Source organism: Rhinatrema bivittatum, chromosome 9 (assembly GCF_901001135.1).
Source record: "Rhinatrema bivittatum chromosome 9, aRhiBiv1.1, whole genome shotgun sequence".
NCBI lineage: Eukaryota > Metazoa > Chordata > Amphibia > Gymnophiona > Rhinatrematidae > Rhinatrema > Rhinatrema bivittatum.
Window position 1 is genome coordinate 33,741,639 of NC_042623.1, and position 19,651 is coordinate 33,761,289.

A 19,651-nucleotide genomic window follows, 5' to 3' on the forward strand; every position below is an offset into this window, starting at 1 on the left:
GGTAAGCTGGGTAAGGTGATAAAAGTTTTTTTGACCCACCGACTTCTTTTTCCACCACTCCCAGGTGGTTAAGGTGTGTCTGGTAGTTGGCAACACAAGTGGGCATGGTCTCCAAGTTCTCCTCACTTGCCATGGCATTGCTGCTAAAGGCATCCCTGCCAATTGGGACTGTTCAATAGTTACCCAATGTTTGACCTCATTGGTAGAGTCCCATACAATCAGGAGTCTCATCTGTGCCGCCCCATAGTACCATGTTAAATTAGGTAATCCCAAGCCCCCATCTGATTGCTTTGATACAGGACAACTCTACTTACTCTAGGTGGTCTTCTCTTCCAAATAAAGCTAAATACCCTTTTTTGCCATTGTTTCAGTATATTATTGCTACAAATGGATATAGGTAAAGATCGAATTAGATATAGTAGTCTGGGGAGAAAGTCCATTTTGATCGTTGCTATTCGGCCTAGCCACGAGATGGGCAGGTTACACCAACTATCCAAGTTTGTTAGGGACCGTTGTAGCAGAGGAGGATAGTTCAGAGTGAATAGGTCTTTAGGGTGCGAAGACACGTAGATGCCTAGAGTCTTAATCTTATGTGAAGCCCAGCGAAAGAGATGATTTTGTTTAAGTGTTTGTACCGTCTCTGGTTTACATGTGAGGTTCAGGAGTTCAGATTTTTCCCAGTTCACCTTGAACCCGGATATTCTGCTGAATTTTTGTATGTTCAGTTCTTCTGCTTTGTAGGGATGGATGTGGGTTAGTTAAGGAGAACATTATGTCATCTGCAAATAAAGACAGTTTAAATGTTTGGTCGGAAAAAGTAAAACTTGTCACCTCAGTATTAGTACATATGGCAATAGCCAAAGGTTCTATAAAAATGGCAAATAACAGGGGAGAAAGAGGACACCCCTGTCTAGTGCTGCATCCCACTGTGAAGTAGTCGGAGTATCCACCATTTATTTTGAGACACACCTTAGGCTCAGTATATAAACTAGCTATCCATTTGTGAAAGGCATGATCAAATCCTATTTTCTGCAGCACACCGAATAGAAAGGGCCAATGGACCATGTTGAATACCTTTTCAGCATCAATGGATAAAAATATAGTTTCAGTATGATTCCCAAGAGCCAGGGCCAGTGGAAGCACTAGGCAAACTAGGCCTGGGCCTAGGGTTACTGAGCATTAGGGGGCACCGAGCAGTGGTATACTGAGGGGAGGTCAGGGGGAGCCAATGCGGCCAGGAGGAAGGAGGAGGAGCATCAGCCGTGTGCAGAAGAGCAGCAGTGTTCATAGTCATCCGTAAATCTCAAGTCGCAGCAGGCTAATAATAATAATAAAGGTAATATCTATTGATACAGCTGCATGATCTGTCCACGCCACCGGGGTTATATCAGGGTTAGTAATGTTATGGATTAGCGCTTTGTCTATCAGAAAGTAATCTATTCGAGAGTAGGAGGAGTACGAGGCAGAATAGAAAGTGTAGGACCTAGACGAGGGATAATGCTCTCTCCATACATCTATCAACTACCAGTTAACCATCAATTCCTGCAATTTCTTCCTGTATATTGGTTTAACCGTTACACTGCCCCGGGAGGCATCTTTCTCCGGTTTTCTTACCAAATTAAAGTTCCCTCCAATGATTATTTTCCATTTCCCATGTGATAATAGTATCCGATTCAACCCCTCAAAGAACCTTCCTTGATCATGGTTGGGAGCATAGATATTTACCAGGGTGCATTCCACTCCCTCTACTTGAATCTGTAATATAATACATCTGCCTAGTGGGTCTCGTATACATAATTTGCTTGCAAATACCAAATGAGGTGAAAATAATATATTCCAACCCCTGTGTATTTGGCAGACTTTGAACAAGGAGCTAGAAATTGGTGTGGGTATTGGTTTGTTTTTAAAAGTGACTCATATCTACTCTTCAGATGAGTCTCCTGGATGAAAATAATATCCACCCGCATGGCTCCCATGTCCTTAAAAAGGGCGTGTCTCGTAAACTGGGACTTGAGTCCCTTAACATTAAAGGAGATCATATGGAAAGTTGCCATGTAAAAAAAAAAAAGGAGAAAGAAAATCTAGAATTTGGCCCCATGAGCTAATACTAGCTTTATGTCAGCTCTTCCTTGCCACATGGTGTCATTACCATGCCCAAAAGGACCATTTAAGAACCAAATACACGCTGGTGTCCCATTTAGGCTTAAGTTCAAGGCATCCAATGCATCAATATTACCCATTACCAAGTCTCCCAGACATACCTTTGCCCTCAGGCATAACTGGAAAAAGCACCATGAGAACAGTATCTAATACTGTTAATACCATTAATTATGTGCGGTCATTGTTCCCCTTTAAATCCCCCACCCCCTCCCCCCCTTGTTCTGACCATGATCTGCTTAACCCTCCTTGCAGCTCTCTTCTCCAGGAGAAAAGGTAAAGCCATCATCATATGGTCTCCCCTTAGCCTTGCTTTAATGCTACCACGGATCATTGCGACCAAAGCTTCTGTATGTCAGTACAATTAAAAAGAAAAAATAAGTAATCCATAACCAGCCATTGCCTCTCCATGCTGGGAAGTAAGATATGGCTGAGATCTTCTGGATGAAATTAATCACTGTAAATAAGAGATTTCTCTCTCATTGATATGGGATTGCTTCAAGATATTCTGGGATAAATAATCCCGATTAGGAAATCAGGTGCTGTCTATATTCTCTTAGGGGCGGATTTTAAAACCCCCGCGCGCCTATTTTGCTTAGGCTGTCGGCGCGCGCAGAGCCCTGGGACGTGCGGAAGTCCCGGGGCTTCCTGAAAGGGGCGTGTTGGGGGCGTCGCCAAATGACACGGTGTTTGGGGGCGGGCCCGGGGGCGTGGTGCCAGCCCAGGGGCATTCCGGGGGCGTGGCCGCAGCCTCCGGAACAGCCCCCGGGTCGGGTCTTGGCGCGCCAGCAGGCGTAAATCCATGGATAAAGGTAGGGGGGGTTAGATAGGGCCAGGGGGGTGGGTTAGGGAGGGGAAGGTGAGGGGAGGGCGAAAGAAAGTTCCCTCCGAGGCCGCTCCGATTTCGGAGCGGCCTCGGAGGGAACGGAGGCAGGCTGTGCGGCTCGGCGCGCGCAGGCTGCCCAAAATCGGCAGCCTTGCACGCGCCGATCCTGGATTTTATAAGATACGCGTGTATCTTATAAAATCCAGCGTACTTTTGTTTGCGCCTGGTGCGCAAACAAAAGTACGTGATCGAGCAATTTTTTAAAATCTACCCGTGTGCGTGTCTGAATTCCTCTTTAACCTGCTACTTCTCGCTCTCACCCTTTGCCACCGAGGGTTGCTCTTTAGCGGGGAAATTTTTAGTACTCGATGTCTGGTTTGTTACTGGTGCAAACCCACATTCTTTCAGCAGCAAAGAGGCCTCCGCTACAGACTGAATACAGGAGGTCACCCCATCCCAGGTATATATCAGACCAAAGGGGTGCAACCACCTATATTTTTTGTTTTCTTTTCATAGGAACACCGTGACTTCCTTTAGTTCCTGCCTGTTTTGAAGTGTGGCTTGGGATAGGTTGGCATAAACTGGTATTTCTTGGTTCTCCCAGGCCCATCGCATTTGTTTCCTGGCCGCGCCTGCTATCCTTTCTTTTAAGGAATAATCATGGAAACATTCAAGGATATCCCGCAGTTGACCCGATCCCGTCGCTCGCAAGACCCTGTGGGCCCTATCTAGCTTAATGTCCGGAGGGTGCCCAGTCCCTTGGTCTGTACCGGATGCCAGCAAGAATAGACGAAACCGCTCGATTACTTCCGCACAGTTTAAGTTTTCCTGTGTTTCATGGAACCCTCAGAAACATAGGTTACCCTCTTCTTGCTCTATTCTCTAGCTCCGCCCATTTAGAGCGCATGCTGAAATTCTCCTCCTGGAGTTCCGTGCAGACTTCATAGAGCTGCTTGCTAGTCTCGGCCTGGGCATTGACTCTGGTGTCAATATCATCAACTTTGTGATAAAGCCCTGAGAGTTTCTCTTGAAATTCTCCAATCATTTCTTGTATCTCCTTTTTATAATTCTTTAAATCCTGTCGCAATCTGCAAAACCAGTCTCTAAATTGTTTTCGGGTCGGGTCTTCTTCTGAATGTATGTTAAGTGCATCATCCGCTTTGGTGCTGCCATCTGCAGGAGCAGCAGCTGCGGCCTGCTTATCCGCCTCATTTCCACAGTTTCCAGCCTTACAGTACGGGAAACAGTTGAAGTCTACCGATTTTCATTTCAACGCCATCCCAACTTGATTCCGTGACTCTTCCCACACTTTTCAGCGCTGTTGTATAACATTCCCAATCCCGTATTTATTGAATATTTAAAGGCTTTAAGGGGAGCTCTCGGCTCAAGCAGCAATTAGGTCCGATGATGTCACTCACATCCAAAGTTAGTTGGATAAGTTTATCCAGCTAATTTTGATATCCAGATAAGTTTATCTGGCTAACTTAGCTATCTGGCTGTATCTGAATATGGACTTCCAAGTTTTCACCACTTTCTAAAACAGATGGGCAAGTATAATAGCTAATAAAAAGTAGAACAGAATGCCTTAATTCATAACTGCCTTCTTGCTTGTACAAGGGCCTCATGCTACAGGCCTGTACCTGTACATTTTTAGGACATATTGAATGTACAGTTATGTTTTCACTTTGGAAAAGGAGCAATGAGCAATGATAAACAGCAAATCAAATAATTAATTTAAATTGCATAAGATTGATGATGCAGTTAGTTCTTTGATGATAGTCTGGTGCAATGTAGCCATATCCTGGGTCACATCGCTCTAGCACATGCTGGTGCAGAGGATCAATCTAGTGACACCTTTTCTATTGCTGTACTAGCAGGGGTCAGATACAGAAACAATAAAACTGAACCCCTCCCCCCCCCCCCCAAAAAAATAAAAAAATCTATCTTTGGCAGCCATGAAAAACTATCAGTCGTAAATGTTGTTGGTGTTATAGGCCCAATCCCTTTTTGAGGGTGTGGGCATGTGAGTGTGGGGTGCTTCTTCTTGCTCTTTTTGGCTTACAGCTTAATTGGAACTGGACCTGGGATCCACAACTAGGAACCTTAATTTTTTCTCCTATGTTATATCTCCTCTCAAGTCACCTAAGCCCAGTTATCATAGCAACAGTCCTTGGTTGGGGGATATGGGCCAGAGCTCCTTCAAGAACTCTGAAATCATGGGTTCTGCATCCAGCCATTAGGAGTCACCATTGTACCATGATGCATACTCCCTCCCCCTAGGCACTGTTAAATACTGCTATCACAGTATCTCCAGGCCGAGGCAGTGGAAGATCTGATCAAGGAACCCAGGTTCTCCTCATGGTAGTACATAGCACTGTCATAAACCAGCCATACCTTTTTTTTCTGCTCAACCTATCTTTCCATAAACATTGATTTGCTTTCTCATTTTGTGTAATTTGTTTTCCTTGCCCATCTGACAGGCAAACAAAATCATTGCATTAATTTCTACAAAACATTAGGGCACAGGTCACACTGTTTTGTTGTGTGGGATGTAACCAATAGCAGTTTGAATCTAGGAGGGGCTTCATATCTACCTATCTGGTACGAGTAAATCCAGCATGAAGCTGGCCTTGAAGCCCAAGCAGCAATAGAGAACCGACCAAGGCCATACTGGGGGCCATGCCTCATCACAGCCATGCTCAGTCATATTAATACCCTGGACATAGGATAGGCTCAAGAGTAAGAACAAATCCCACATCCCCCATTCAAGACCCGCTAAGAGCTTGAAACACTCAGTTACTGACTGGAAGCAAACTAACACCAAGCTTTGGCCAAAGACTTTGGTGTATCAGTACTCAACATTAAAGCAGGGCTCCAAGGGCATAAATATAGTTGAGGATGGCCATACTCCAAAGCAGCTGTGCCTGGAGGAGCCCCTGATCTCCCATTCTGATGCCAAGCTGCAGTGGTCCTCCATAGGCCAGCTGCTGGACTTTGAGCAGTTCCTCCACCTACTCTTCAATGATTGTAGTCCCCTATGAGGACTACCCCAGTCTTATTTCAACCAGTGTTTCAAACAGCAAAAAAAAACAAACAAACTTTAATAGAAACATACAAGCAGTACATGAAACACAGTCACATGTGTTGGATACTTTGATGCCAATGGACACATAAAACAAATTATTTTTAAATATCATCACCATGAGTAGTGGGAGTGTTTGAGTCAACCCATGCCTATATTTACCCAGGGCTGGATTTAGACATAGGCAATATGGGCACTAAATTCTAAAGATACCCTTTAACTAGGACTCCCCTTATTGCTCTTTGCTTTCCAGGGAAAGAAGAAGGAGGGAACCCTTATCTTAAGTTCTCTGCCTATGGGCACCTTCATTTTAAATCCGGCCCTGTACTGACCATGTTGAGGAAGTTGGCCTCCTCAGTGAAAATAGTTGCTTCAATGATCATCTCCATCTCAAACATGTGCTGACCCATTTCTGAGCTCCTGAACTCAGAGAATTCAGCATCTGCAATCACGGAGTTCGACTTGACTATTAAAAATAGAGGGTACAAGGAGACAGAACAGCCAAAACTTTGATAACATTCCTAAAAAGAGAGGAACTATGATCCTTACAGCAATTGTGGCAAAGATAGATATGGATATCTGTTAAAGTACTATGTTCATCCAGTTTCTAATATGAGTCTACCAATAGGTTTGCAATCTTGTGAAAGATCATTTCTGCACAAAACCAACTTGAAAAACAACTCAGGATTCACTTTGGTGTAATGGATGCTGAAAACTGGTTTATAGAAAGGAACCTGATTTCTGTATAACCTTTCCACTGTAAAGTTAAATTGGAGTATCTTTCAACTGAAGCCTCCCACAGTGTCACGGACTATAAACGTGGTTCTCACCTAGCTAATGAAATCACTCTGTAAGTCTCTTGGTAGTTGTCAGCTCAAGTATTCTATTTCTATTTATTAAACTTTGTCCACACTCTTCACTCATGGACTGAGGTAGATTACAAGATAAAAATATACACAAACCTCTGAACGTAAATCAATAAGTATCACACTCATACAGAAATATTATAGCCTGATATGGAAGGTCACTGATTTGATGGCAGTCACTTCATCCCAGAGCCAGTGAAATCCAGGCCTCAGTGACTTACCCACCTTACACTACACTTCATCATAACACAGTGATGATTCATATTGCTAAGATGGGTCAGACTTTCACCCTAGTCAGTTGTCCTTCAACCATTCTTCCCTTAGTCATATGCTGTTGGAGTCATTTTTTGTTACTTTTGCTGAGAATGTATATAGAGGGGAGACTATATGGATTCAGAGTTTGCACCCAGACACAGACTAGTTTGAAGGCAACAGGCCAACCTCTGAGTGAACTCCTTTTTATTGTCTTCCACTATGAAACATTTATGAACAGGCAAGAGTTATTTAGTTATTCCTGTAAGTCTATGATGAGAAAGCAAGCAATTAACTTATACCAAAGCCTGAGAGAGAGTGAAGGCCACACAGCTGTGCCTCATAGAAATGAAATGACGGCAGAAGAAGACGATCAAACAGCCCATCCAGTCTGCCTAGCAAGCTTTCACACTTATTTTTTCATACTTAGCTGTTACTCTTGGCCCTTATAAGTAACTTTTTGGTTCTATTTTCCTTCCACCCCCACCCTCAATATAGATAGCAGTGCTGGTACTGCATCTAAGTGAAGTACCTTGCTAATTGTTTAGGGGTAGTAACTGCCGTAATAAGCAAGCTACTCCCACACTTGTTTACCCAGCCTGTGCAATTCAGTCCTTATTGGTTGTTGTCTGAATATAAATCATCTTTTCTTCATTCCCCCTGCCATTGAATCAGTGAGCTGCGCTGGATATGTATTCCAAGTGAAGTATCAGGCTTAATTGATTCTGGGTAGTAACTGCCGTAACAAGCAAGCTACTCCCCTGCTTTTTTGTGGATGGAAATCCTTTTCTTCACATTTCCTCTTGCCGTTGAAGCATAGAGCAATGGTGGTGTCGCATTAACCGTCTGTTTATTGAATAAGGATATTAATCTCAAGGTAGTAGCCGTCATTCCCACAAGCCACCCCCATGCCTCTTCTCTTCATTCACATCCTCTAGACTTTATGGATCCACAGTGTTTATCCCATGCCCCTTTGAAATCCTTCACAGTTTTGGTCTTCACCACTTCCTCCGGAAGGGCATTCCAGGTATCCACCACCCTCTCCGTGAAGAAATATTTCCTGACATTGGTTCTGAGTCTTCCTCCCTGGAGCTTCAAATCGTGACCCCTGGTTCTGCTGATTTTTTTCCAACGGAAAAGGTTTGTTGTTGTCTTTGGATCATTAAAACCTTTCAAGTATCTGAAAGTCTGTATTATATCACCTCTGCTCCTCCTTTCCTCCAGGGTGTACTTATTTAGATTCTTCAATCTCTCCTCATAAGTCATTTGATGAAGACCATCCACCTTTTAGGTCACCTTCTCTGGACCACCTCCATCTTGTCTCTGTCTCTTCAGAGATACGGTCTCCAGAACTGAACACAGTACTCCAGGTGAGAACATAAGAAATTGCCATGCTGGGTCAGACCAAGGGTCCATCAAGCCCAGCATCCTGTTTCCAACAGAGGCCAAAACCAGGCCACAAGAACCTGGCAATCACCCAAACACTAAGAAGATCCCATGCTACTGATGCAATTAATAGCAGTGGCTATTCCCTAAGTAAAATTGATTAATAGCCATTAATGGACTTCTCCTCCAAGAACTTATCCAAACCTTTTTTGAACCCAGCTACACTAACTGCACTAACCACATCCTCTGGCAACAAATTCCAGAGCTTTATTGTGCGTTGAGTGAAAAATAATTTTCTCCGATTAGTCTTAAATGTGCTACTTGCTAACTTCATGGAATGGTCCCTAGTCCTTCTATTATTCTAAAGTGAAAATAACCGAGTCACATCTACTTGTTCAAGACATCTCATGATCTTAAAGACCTCTATCATATCCCCCCCTCAGCCGTCTCTTCTCCAAGCTGAACAGCCCTAATCTCTTCAGCCTTTCCTCATAGGGGAGCTGTTCCATCCCCTTTATCATTTTGGCTGCCCTTCTCTGTACCTTCTCCATCGCAACTATATCTTTTTTGAGATGCGGCGACCAGAATTGTACACAGTATACAAGGTGTGGTCTCACCATGGAGCGATATAGAGGCATTATGACATTTTCCGTTCTATTAACCATTCCCTTCCTAATAATTCCTAACATTCTATTTGCTTTTTTGACTGCTGCAGCACACTGAGCTATTTTAAAGTATTATCCACTATGATGCCTAGATCTTTTTCCTGGGTGGTAGCTCCTAATGTGGAACCTAACATCGTGTAACTACAGCAACAGTTATTTTTCCCTATATGCAACACCTTGCAGTTGTCCACATTAAATTTCATCTGCCATTTGGATGCCCAATCTTCAAGTCTTGCAAGGTCCTCCTGCAATGTATCACAGTCTGCTTGTGATTTAACTACTCTGAATAATTTTGTATCATCTGCAAATTTGATAACCTCACTCGTCGTGTTCCTTTCCAGATCAATTATATATATATATATATATATATATATTGAAAAGCACCGGTCCAAGTACAGATCCCTGAGGCACTCCACTGTTTACCCTTTTCCACTGAGAAAATTGACCATTTAATCCTACTCTCTGTTTCCTGTCTTTTAACCAGCTTGTAATCCACAAAAGGACATCGCCTCCTATCCCATGACTTTTTAGTTTTTGTAGAAGCCTCTCATGAGGGACTTTCTCAAACGCCTTCTGAAAATCCAAATACACTACATCTACCGGTTCACCTTTATCCACATGTTTATTAACCCCTTCAAAAAAAATGAAGCAGATTTGTTAGGCAAGACTTCCCTTGGGTAAATCCATGTTGACTATGTTCCATTAAATCATGTCTTTCTATATGCATTACAATTTTGTTCTTGAGAATAGTTTCCACTATTTTCCCCGGCACTGAAGTCAGGCTCACTGGTCTATAGTTACCTGGATCGCCCCTGGAGCCTTTTTTAAATATTGGGGTTACATTGGCCACCCTCCAGTCTACAGGTACAATGGATGATTTTAATGATAGGTTACAAATTTTAACTAATAGATCAGAAATTCCATTTTTGAGTTCCTTCAGAACCCTAGGATGCATACAATCTGGTCCAGGTGATTTGCTACTCTTTAGTTTGTCAATCTGGCCTACTACATCTTCCAGGTTCACAGTGATTTCGTTCAGTTCGTCTGACTCATTCCCCCTGAAAACCATCTCCGGTACTGGTATCTCCCCAACATCCTAATTTGTAAACACAGAGGCAAAGAATTAATTTAGTCTTTCTGCAATGGCCTTATCTTCCCTAAGAGCCCTTTTACCCCGTCTCTCATCTAATGGTCCAACCGAGTCCCTCACAGGTTTCTTGCTTTGGATATAGTTAAAAAAGATTTTATTATGAGTTTTTGCCTCTATGGCCAATTTCATTTCAAATTCTCTCTTCGCCTGTCTGAGGCCTCACCAAGAACCTGTACAAGGGGATAATCACTTCCCTTTTCTTACTTGATAATCCTCTCTCTATGCAGCGCAGCATTCTTCTGGCTTTAGCTATTGCCTTGTCACATTGTTTCACTGACTTCAGATCATTAGACCCCAAGGTCTCTCTCTTGCTCCGTGCACATCAGCCCTTCTCCCCCCATCGAATACAGTTCATTCGGATTTCCACTCCCCCTATGCATGACTCTGCACTTCTTGGCATTGAATTTCAGCTGCCATACCTTCGACCACTCTTCCAGCTTCCTTAAATCCAGTCTCATTCTCTCCACGCCTTCCGGCACTCTGGTGCAGATTTTAGTGTCATCCGCAAAAAGACAAACCTTACCTTCTATCACGTCCGCAATATCACTCACAAAGATATTGAACAGGACCGGTCCCAACACCGATCCTTGCGGTACACCGCTTAAAAACAGCTCTCTCTTCAGAGAGTTCCATATACCATCACACATTGTCTTCTGTCCGTCAACCAGTTTGCAATCCAGGCCACCACCTCGGCACTCACTCCTAAGCTTCTCATTTTATTCACCAGTCTCCTGTGCAGGACTATATCAAAAGCTTTGCTGAAATCCAAGTAGATGACATCGAGCTCTCTTCCTTGATCCAATTCCTTGGTTACCCAGTCAAAAAAATCAATCAGATTTGTCTGACAGGATCTTCCCCTGGTGAATCCATACTGCCTCTGGTCCAGCAATTCTCCCGATTGTAGATAGTTCACTATTCTCTCTTTCAACAGTGATTCCATTACTTTTCCCACCACCGAAGTGAGGCTAACTGGTCTGTAGTTACCAACCTCTTCTCTGTTCCCACTCTTGTGAAGCGGGACCACCACCGCTCTTCTCAAATCACTCGGCCCCACTCCCGTTTCTAGGGATCTATTGGAGAGGTCACACAGTGGACCCGCCAGCACATCTGAGCTCCCTCAGTATCCTGGGATGAACCTCATGAGGTGCCATGGCTTTGTCCACTTTCAGTTTCCCCAGCTCTTCCCATACATTTTCTACTGTAAATGGAGTTACTTCTACTCCATTCCCCTCCAGTTTCTTGTTAACTAGCGATGGTCCTTCTCCAGTGTCCTCTTTAGTGAACACAGAACTGAAGTATTCGTTTAATATTTCTGCCATTTCTTCTTCTCTCTCCACACATTAATCCTTTCCACCTTTCAATTTCACTATACCACTTTGAACTTTTCTCTTTTCACTGATGTATCTGAAAAATGTTTTGTCACCTCTCTTCCGCTTGACTTTTTGCCATCTAGCCTCAGATTGATAAGAACTTAGAGAGAAGGAACATCGCTTTCCCAAGCTTTGCCGTGTATAAGGAAAAATAACAGAGAGAGCAAGGGGAGAGCACATTCTGGCCATGACAGCACAGGCTGATCTTTTGGAAACATGTAAGCTTTTTCTACCAATACATCTGCTGTATGATCTGATTTTATTTGTTCTATCCTCCTACTGCTCAAATAAACTTACTTTCCTAAGTACCTAAACCCGTGATGTACTGAATCAAAGTTTGTGTGTGGCTCTTTGTGTAGGGGATAAGCTCCTGAGTTCAAGCCCCCAGGTATAAGCCCAGTAATTGTGTGTTTATATTGGGTAAGCCTCTCAGGTAGCCCCCAGTGAGATTAGGCCTCCAGCTCAGAGTCCTTGGCAGAATGCAGTCCTCATGCACAGTCTGAACCCAGAACACAATTGGTACCTAGAATGTCAGATTCCAGGTGAAAGGTTTATATGAGCCTTTAATTTATGTGCCTGGGTACTTCTTGCTCTTTTAGTGTGAAGGGCAGATTTGTTTATTCTAGGACCACCTAGTTTGTGTTAACATTTTTTCTTGTAAGCTGTAGAAAAAAGGATAGAGCATAAGTTCAGAATATTGCATGTATTTAACTTTAGGATCATGTGGTTACAGAAGGTATCATTTGTTAAGAATCAAAAGGACAGTAAGGTAGAATTAAAAGCAGAAACAAAGATAAAGTACTTTTTGGAGATTGCAGTAGCTTGTGGGAAGAATCCATGGGGTCCTAATTTTGTAACAGTTCAAGCATAGCTACCAATGACATCATCTTCTTTAGCAAATTGCAATTGGAAGCTTCAGTGAGCTAACAGGTCAATATAAATATCAGTATACTTCCAGGGTTGATCTTGAACCCAGAGAACTGATATATATGCCCTCCATGACATGGTTATCTCTTAACTTGTTGTGCTACAAGCTAATATTCTGAGCTTGTGTTTTTCCTTTGTATTTCAGCATATGATCTTTAATGTTATTTAATATTGTATATATTAATATTTGTATATTTCAAGTTTTCTTGTTTTAGATGAGTTTAGTATCTGACATGTTTAAATAATCTCCCTTGATCTTATAAGTCTATGCTTAGACCAGAGTGTTACATTTCCTGTTAAATTTTTTATTTTCTAACGTAGTTCTTTGTACCGCCTCAAGGTGAAATTGAAGTTAAATGTAAACCGGTACGATTCGTATCAAGAATGTCGGTATAGAAAAAATAAAAATATTGTATATTTAATATATTTATATTTAGTATTGTACTTTTTGCACACCTTGTTCAAACGTAAACTGGCATGATGTGATTTTATCATGAATGCCGGTATATAAAAACCTAAATAAATAATAGACAATCCCCCACAGCAGAGGTTTACTTTGAAACATGGCACATGTCAGGACTGATGGGATTACAATATAAGAAAAAAAACAAATATAAAGATTGGAGAAATTACTTACCTGATAATTTCATTTTCCTTAGTGTAGACAGATGGACTCAGAAGCAATGGCCAGACCAAAGTGAAGTGCCCGAAACTGAAAGTGGCACTCCGGAATGGTAAAGTGCAGAAGGCATTAATGTTCTAGTCTGATGGGAATGTGAAAATATGCTTCAGATAGATCCAGGGAGGTCAGAAATTCCCCCAACTGCAAGACCATTATAACAGAGCAAGGGTTCCATGCAAAAAACATTTCTCCTGCAGATGACTGTTGACACCGTTGAGGTCCAGGATAGGATGAAGAGACCCCTCCTCCTTTGGCATGACAAAATAAATAGAATATTGCCCTGTATTTTCTTGAGACGTGGGCACTGTTTCAAATGCTTGCTTAAGGATAGACAATATTTTTATCATGAGAATCTCTCAAGGCCACACTCCTCCTTCCACAGGAATAGTGGTCCACTTGGAGATCGCACACACAAGTGCATCTACCTTCGGAAAACATGAGCACTTTTTACCATTGGATCCAGATGGCACAGGTCTTCCAAAACTAGACCCCCTTTGAAATTAGCCTCTGGGGCGACCCACTCAAATTCTTGAATGGCTTCCATCATTGGGGGGGGGGGGGGGGGGGGGGCGAGGGCATGAAGAGGCTTTACGCACAGAAACCAAAATGGGATTTTTCTGGCTTAGACCTGGAATCTGCCCCAGGAACCGCGAGCATTTCCAAGGTCTGCGAGATCAGAGCTGGCAGCTCATCTCTATGAAAGGACCATAGCATGGTTCTAATCCTGAAGGAATTTCACCACTCTCATGAGAGTCTGGATCGCGCCATCCAGATCTCTATCAGGAAGTCCCACTGCTGCTCTAGGAGTATTTCTGTGCTTAACAGAATGTCCAGGCAAGGTTCCTACCTGCGCCTCTGCTCTGGGAGCATTGGACAGGGTTGAAGACTGCAAAGGAAGAAAAGATTGCAGCCGCTGGAGAGAAGTAGCCAAACCAGGAGGCACCTGAGGAATACTCACTGAGCTACCATCTCCTGCTGAGGAAACAGTTAGGGGAGGTCCAAATTCAGGTGCCCCACTTGAGTCTTCTTTATCCAGACCTACATCTGGCTGGGAAGAAGCAGATTTAGTGAAATTTGAGGAAGATAATTCTCCCTGAGCTTCAAAACAGTGCTGGCACTCCTGGCTGAGATGCCCTAATATGACAAGCAGTGCAAAGACAAAGGCACTTAGGCTTCTTAGGTATAGGCTCTATTATGGCAGACAGTATGCTAAGTGGCAGCTGAAGATATGCATCTATTTTTTTTCTTTTAAATATATAGTTTCAACTTAGGCACCCAAATGTAGACATCCAAGACTTAGGTGTGCCAATAAGTGCCCAAAAAACGTAAGAGTTTAGTACAACTTGTGTGCACAGGTAAGCATGCAGCCACTACGGCTCTGCATAACGTGGATGTACACCCTTAAGGTCAGACTTTGCGGCCAAAAACTGGACACACAAGTAGAACTGACAATCCTCTAGAGGGCAGCCCAAGAAAGTGTGCATAAAGCTGTTGCGGCCTACCATGCAGTGTGCAGCGAAAAAGCCTGGGAATGGGGCCTAGCCTAAAGAGTCTGCTCAACCTCCCATGGCATGGGATGAACATTGCAACGGTGCGCCGAGCACAGAGACCAGGGGAAGGAAGAAGCTTACACAAAAGCCTCCTTTTAAGTCTCTGCATATTACTTTTTTTTTAAACTTACCAGAGCTCAGCCTTACCTGGTTGAGTAGAGTTGGTCTCCGGCTGTGGGGGGAGGGGGCATGTGCCATCACTGCCATGCTCTGCTTCCTTTCAGCTGCTTAAGCAGATAAATCCATGCTGGCTGAAAACCAGGTATTCATCTGAGGGACCATGGAAATGACCTCAGAAATTTGCAACTAGGGGAGGGACCATTTGGTATCACCACAGGTGAGCAGGGCAAATTTCCTTAATTCTCCTTTGCTTTAAAATGAAGCAATCCCAAGTGGGGAGATGCATGTCCACCATTTGCTGGAGATGGAGAATACTGGCAGGCTGATGCCACTGCAGGTATATATGTCTTGTGACATTAGTTTGCTCCATCGGCTGGTAGAGGTGCATAATGCACTTGTTCTGGATTCATCTGAATGGACACTAAGAAAGGCACTTTTACTTACACAATCTCTTAAAGAGTATTGTGTACAATGAAATAATTGGGGTTTAGGTTTATTGTTAGTGCAGAAGAGCTGGGAGGGAGAATGTATTTCACTAAATTTGCACTCAAGAGGCATCAAGCGTGAATTGTAATAGGACAAGAACACCGATTTCCAACTTACCGTAAAAGGACTTAAATACCTGGAATTCCCACTGGTGGGGAAGTAGTCAAATGCCCCTTCCCTCTCTCATGTCACACTCTAGCAATTTCCTTGGGCAACCTATGCCTCAGCTGCTGCGTCAGCACATAACCCAACTCCTTCTACTAAAGTGCAGAGCTAAAGAACGCTGTTTTGTGATATAAAATTCCATTTCAGTCACCCCCCCCCCCCCCCCCAAACAATCTGAAGCATTACCTGACAAAAAGCCCTCCTATGCTCCCGTGGGCTCCAAGTATTATCCACCACTCTCTCACGTCCCTTAGCCCACAATAATATCTGAACAGTACTCAAGAACGTCCAAGACCCAGAACACCAAGGCTTTATTTAGAAAAGTATAAGAAAAGGCCTGATCTATGATAAACAAATTGTCTGCAAAATGAACTCATCTTTTGAAGCATTGCAAGTCCTACCTCCACATTATCAGGGGTACACAAGGTTATCAGGCAATCCCAGCTGTGTAAACAGAGAAACACATCAATACTGCAAAAAATAAAAAAATTAATAAAAAAAAAAAAGATATTCCACAGAAATTTAACAGGACAAAAAACAATGGCAAGGCTAGAGGAAGAAAATAAGGTGGGGGATAGGAAAGATAACACTGGGGGAGATGAGAATGGGACTAATTTGTTCTACCCCCTTCATCTCCTGAAGGGAAATGCTTTGCAATGGCAGCAGATGCAGTGGGAGATAAGGGGAGCTGGGTCTGTGCTGCAACTGTGCAGGGGTGGGAAGTAAAGCACAAGCATGCAGGAGAAGATATGGACAGTACTGGCTCCAGAGGAATTACATCCAAATCCTTACAGGTATCAGGCAGTGATAGAAGCCCAGAGCTTCCTGTTGTCATTGTTCAGGAAGCAACTAAGCAGCTTCTGAGGCTAAGAAACTTGTTGAGTTCTTTGAGCAGAGAGAGCCACCCCTAAGCAGCTCTTGGTCTGGGTCTCAGACCAGATGCTATAGCAATTTCTTAGGACTGGACAGAATGATGCAGTGCTCTACAGAGCCAATGACAGCATAGCCATGTCCTGGCCCTGAGGTGTCACTACAGAGAACAGCATTCCAGCCCCTTGACTGCAATCAGCAGCAGCTCTTATCTCAGCTATGCCGAGGGGCAGGAAGCCAAGCTGGGAATGGAATTAAGGGCTCCTGCTGTGCAGTACAGGAGCCTGAAGGGTAGGAGTCTAAGCTGGACTGGAACTGACCTCTTACTCCATTCCTTAAAAAATATGCAGGGAATTTACCAGTATAAAAATATGTAAAAACAGCACACGTTGGGTCATTGCTAGGCCCAAGTCCATCAAGTCTGGTTACCAGGTGGGAAAACTGATATCCGGACAGACTAATTCTTGTCTGCCTTCTTTTTCCTACTATTCCGCAAGCCATCCCCAGCTGCCTCAGAGATTGACTTCTCTTTCAGTTCCAGGCTCTCAGTAACATTCGATGACTTCTCTTCTTTCTTCATCTGTCCATTTTTCTCTCCGAGGCTGCTGGGCCCAGGCTCACCACTTTCTGCTCTCCTTGGCCCTTTCTGCTTGCCTGTGGCACTGACTGGTGTCCTGACCATCAGTGCCTTCACCAGACAAATTGCCACACCAGTGATAAACAGGGAAAAGAGAACAGTGGGAGCTGTGTATGGCTGGATATAGTCCCGCACAAGTTTCAAGGTGAAGGGTAGAGGTGCATCTGTGGAACGCTGCAAGGACCCTTTATCCTAGAAGTAAAAAATAAAAAAAATCTCAGTCTGTTTAAGAACAGGGTCAGTGTGTTAGGTGTGTAGTCTGCACTAGGGCCAGAAACACAAGTTTACTGACTTATGTGGACAGAAAGGAAAATTGGTTCTTACCTGCTAATTTTCGTTCCTGTAGTACCATGGATCAGTCCAGACCCTGGGTTATGTCATCAATCCAGCAGAGGGAGGCAGAGAAAACATTCTAATGACTCTGACGTATACCCTGGAGCACCACCTGCAGTCAATCAGTATTGACCAGTATCAAAGCAGAAATTTAACTACTAACATATTAACTATCTAAACAGGAGAACGAATTTCCAACTCACAAATCCTAAATGGAAGCAGAATCCCCCCCCAAAAAAATTTGGGAATAAACAAGAAAATATTAAGAAAAATAGCATGAAAAGGCGGTTTAATCACCCAAACAGTGAACGAGCAGACTCTCCGAAAAGATAAATATAATACACAGACATAAAGGGTGGGCGTCTGGACTGATCCATGGTACTACAGGAACGAAAATTAGCAGGTAAGAACCAATTTTCCTTTCCCTGTACGTACCTGGATCAGTCCAGACCCTGGGATGTACCAGAGCTGATTCAATTAGGGTGGGACCCAGAGAGTCCCGCTCGGAGAACACTCTCTCCGAAGGCTGCCGAACGTGGAGCGTGAACATCCAAGCGGTAATGATGAGCAAAAGTATGCAACGACTTCCAAGTCGCTGCTTTACAAATCTCCTGAGGAGAAACTGACATTCTGCCCAAGAGGTAGCCTGTGACCTAGTAGAATGAGCTCTCAACCCTCAAGGTCATGACGACCTAGAAGATAAGCTGAACGAATTGTCTCTTTTAACCAACGAGCAATCGTAGCCTTCGGAACCTTATGACCTTTGCGAGGGCCACTCCACAAAACAAACAAATGATCAGACAATCGCAAATTGTAACTTCAAGATAACGCAACAGAGCTCGTCATACATCCAATTTTTTTTAAGATCCCTAGAGGAAGGATCCAAATGATCTAAACACTGAAAAGCCGGAAGCTCTATGGACTGATTTAAATGGAAAGAAGATACTACCTTAGGTAAAAAAGATGGTACAGTCCGTAATGAAATTCCTGTATCAGAAATTCTAAGAAAAGGCTCTCTGCAAGACAAGGCCTGCAACTCTGAAATTCTACGAGCTGAAGAAATGGCCACAAGAAACACCACCTTCAATGTGAGATCCTTCAAAGTCGCATGATTAAGGGGTTCAAAGGGAGCCAAACACAGAGCCCTAAGAACAAAATTCAAATTCCAAGTAGGACAAGGATTCCGAAATGGAGGACGTAGATGTTGCGCACCTTTGAGAAAACGCGCTACATCCGGATGCGCAGCCAAGGATAATCCCTGAACCTTACCATGAAAACATCCAAGTGCTGCCCACTTGTACCCGCAAGGAACTACAGGACAAACCCTTGGCTAATCCATCTTGTAAAAAAGATAAAATATTGGATACAGAAGAGAGAACTGGATCTACTTGATGCTCATTACACCAAGATTCAAATACCTTCCACACCCTTGCATAAGCCAAAGATGTAGAAGTTTTTCTAGAACACAATAAAGTAGTCACTACAGCATCTGAATAACCTTTATTCTTTAACAGACGCCTCTCAAAAGTCATGCCGCTAGAGAGAAGCGTTCGACTTCTTCCAAACAAGCCAGACCCTGAGACAGAAGGCACAGAAGATCTCTAAATCGAAGGGGATCGTCCAGTGCTAGTCTGACCAGGTCTGCGAACCACAGACTGCGTGGCCACTCCGGAGCCACTAAGACAATGTCGACTTGTTGAACTTCTATCTGATGCAGAACCTTGCCGATCTGAGGCCAGGGAGGGAACACGTAGAGAAGAACATCCCTTGGCCAAGGAAGTACCAGAGCATCTACTCCTTCCGCTCTCCTCTTTCCCTCCTGCGGCTGAAGAACCGAGGGGCTTTGGCATTCTGAAATGTGGCCATGAGATCCATTGCCAGAGTGGACCATCTGTTGCATATCATTTGATAGGCTTCCTCGCACAGTTCCCACTTGCCTGGGTCGAGATGATGCCGACTGAGAAAGTCGGATTGAATGTTGTCCACCCCGGCAATGTGTGAGGCTACGATGCTGAGCAGATGTTGCTCCGTCCAGGCGATCAGCTGTTGTGCTTCCTGAGCTACCAAGAAGCTTCAGGTTCCTCCCTGACGGTTGATGAACGCTACCGTGGTCGCATTGTCGGAAAG

At 43.7% G+C, this 19,651-nt stretch overlaps 1 protein-coding gene across 1 annotated transcript in view; it reads right to left on the bottom strand.

Moving 5' to 3' along the window:
* Positions 1-15,971: 15,971 nt before the first annotated feature.
* The window catches only part of LMF2 (lipase maturation factor 2), a 57,289-nt gene continuing 53,609 nt past the window's right edge, over positions 15,972-19,651 (bottom strand). Inside the window, exon 14 of the mRNA XM_029615301.1 lies at positions 15,972-17,383. Coding sequence (XP_029471161.1) covers positions 17,012-17,383 — 372 coding nt within the window. The 3' untranslated portion in view covers positions 15,972-17,011. The remainder of the gene's footprint in view (positions 17,384-19,651) is intronic.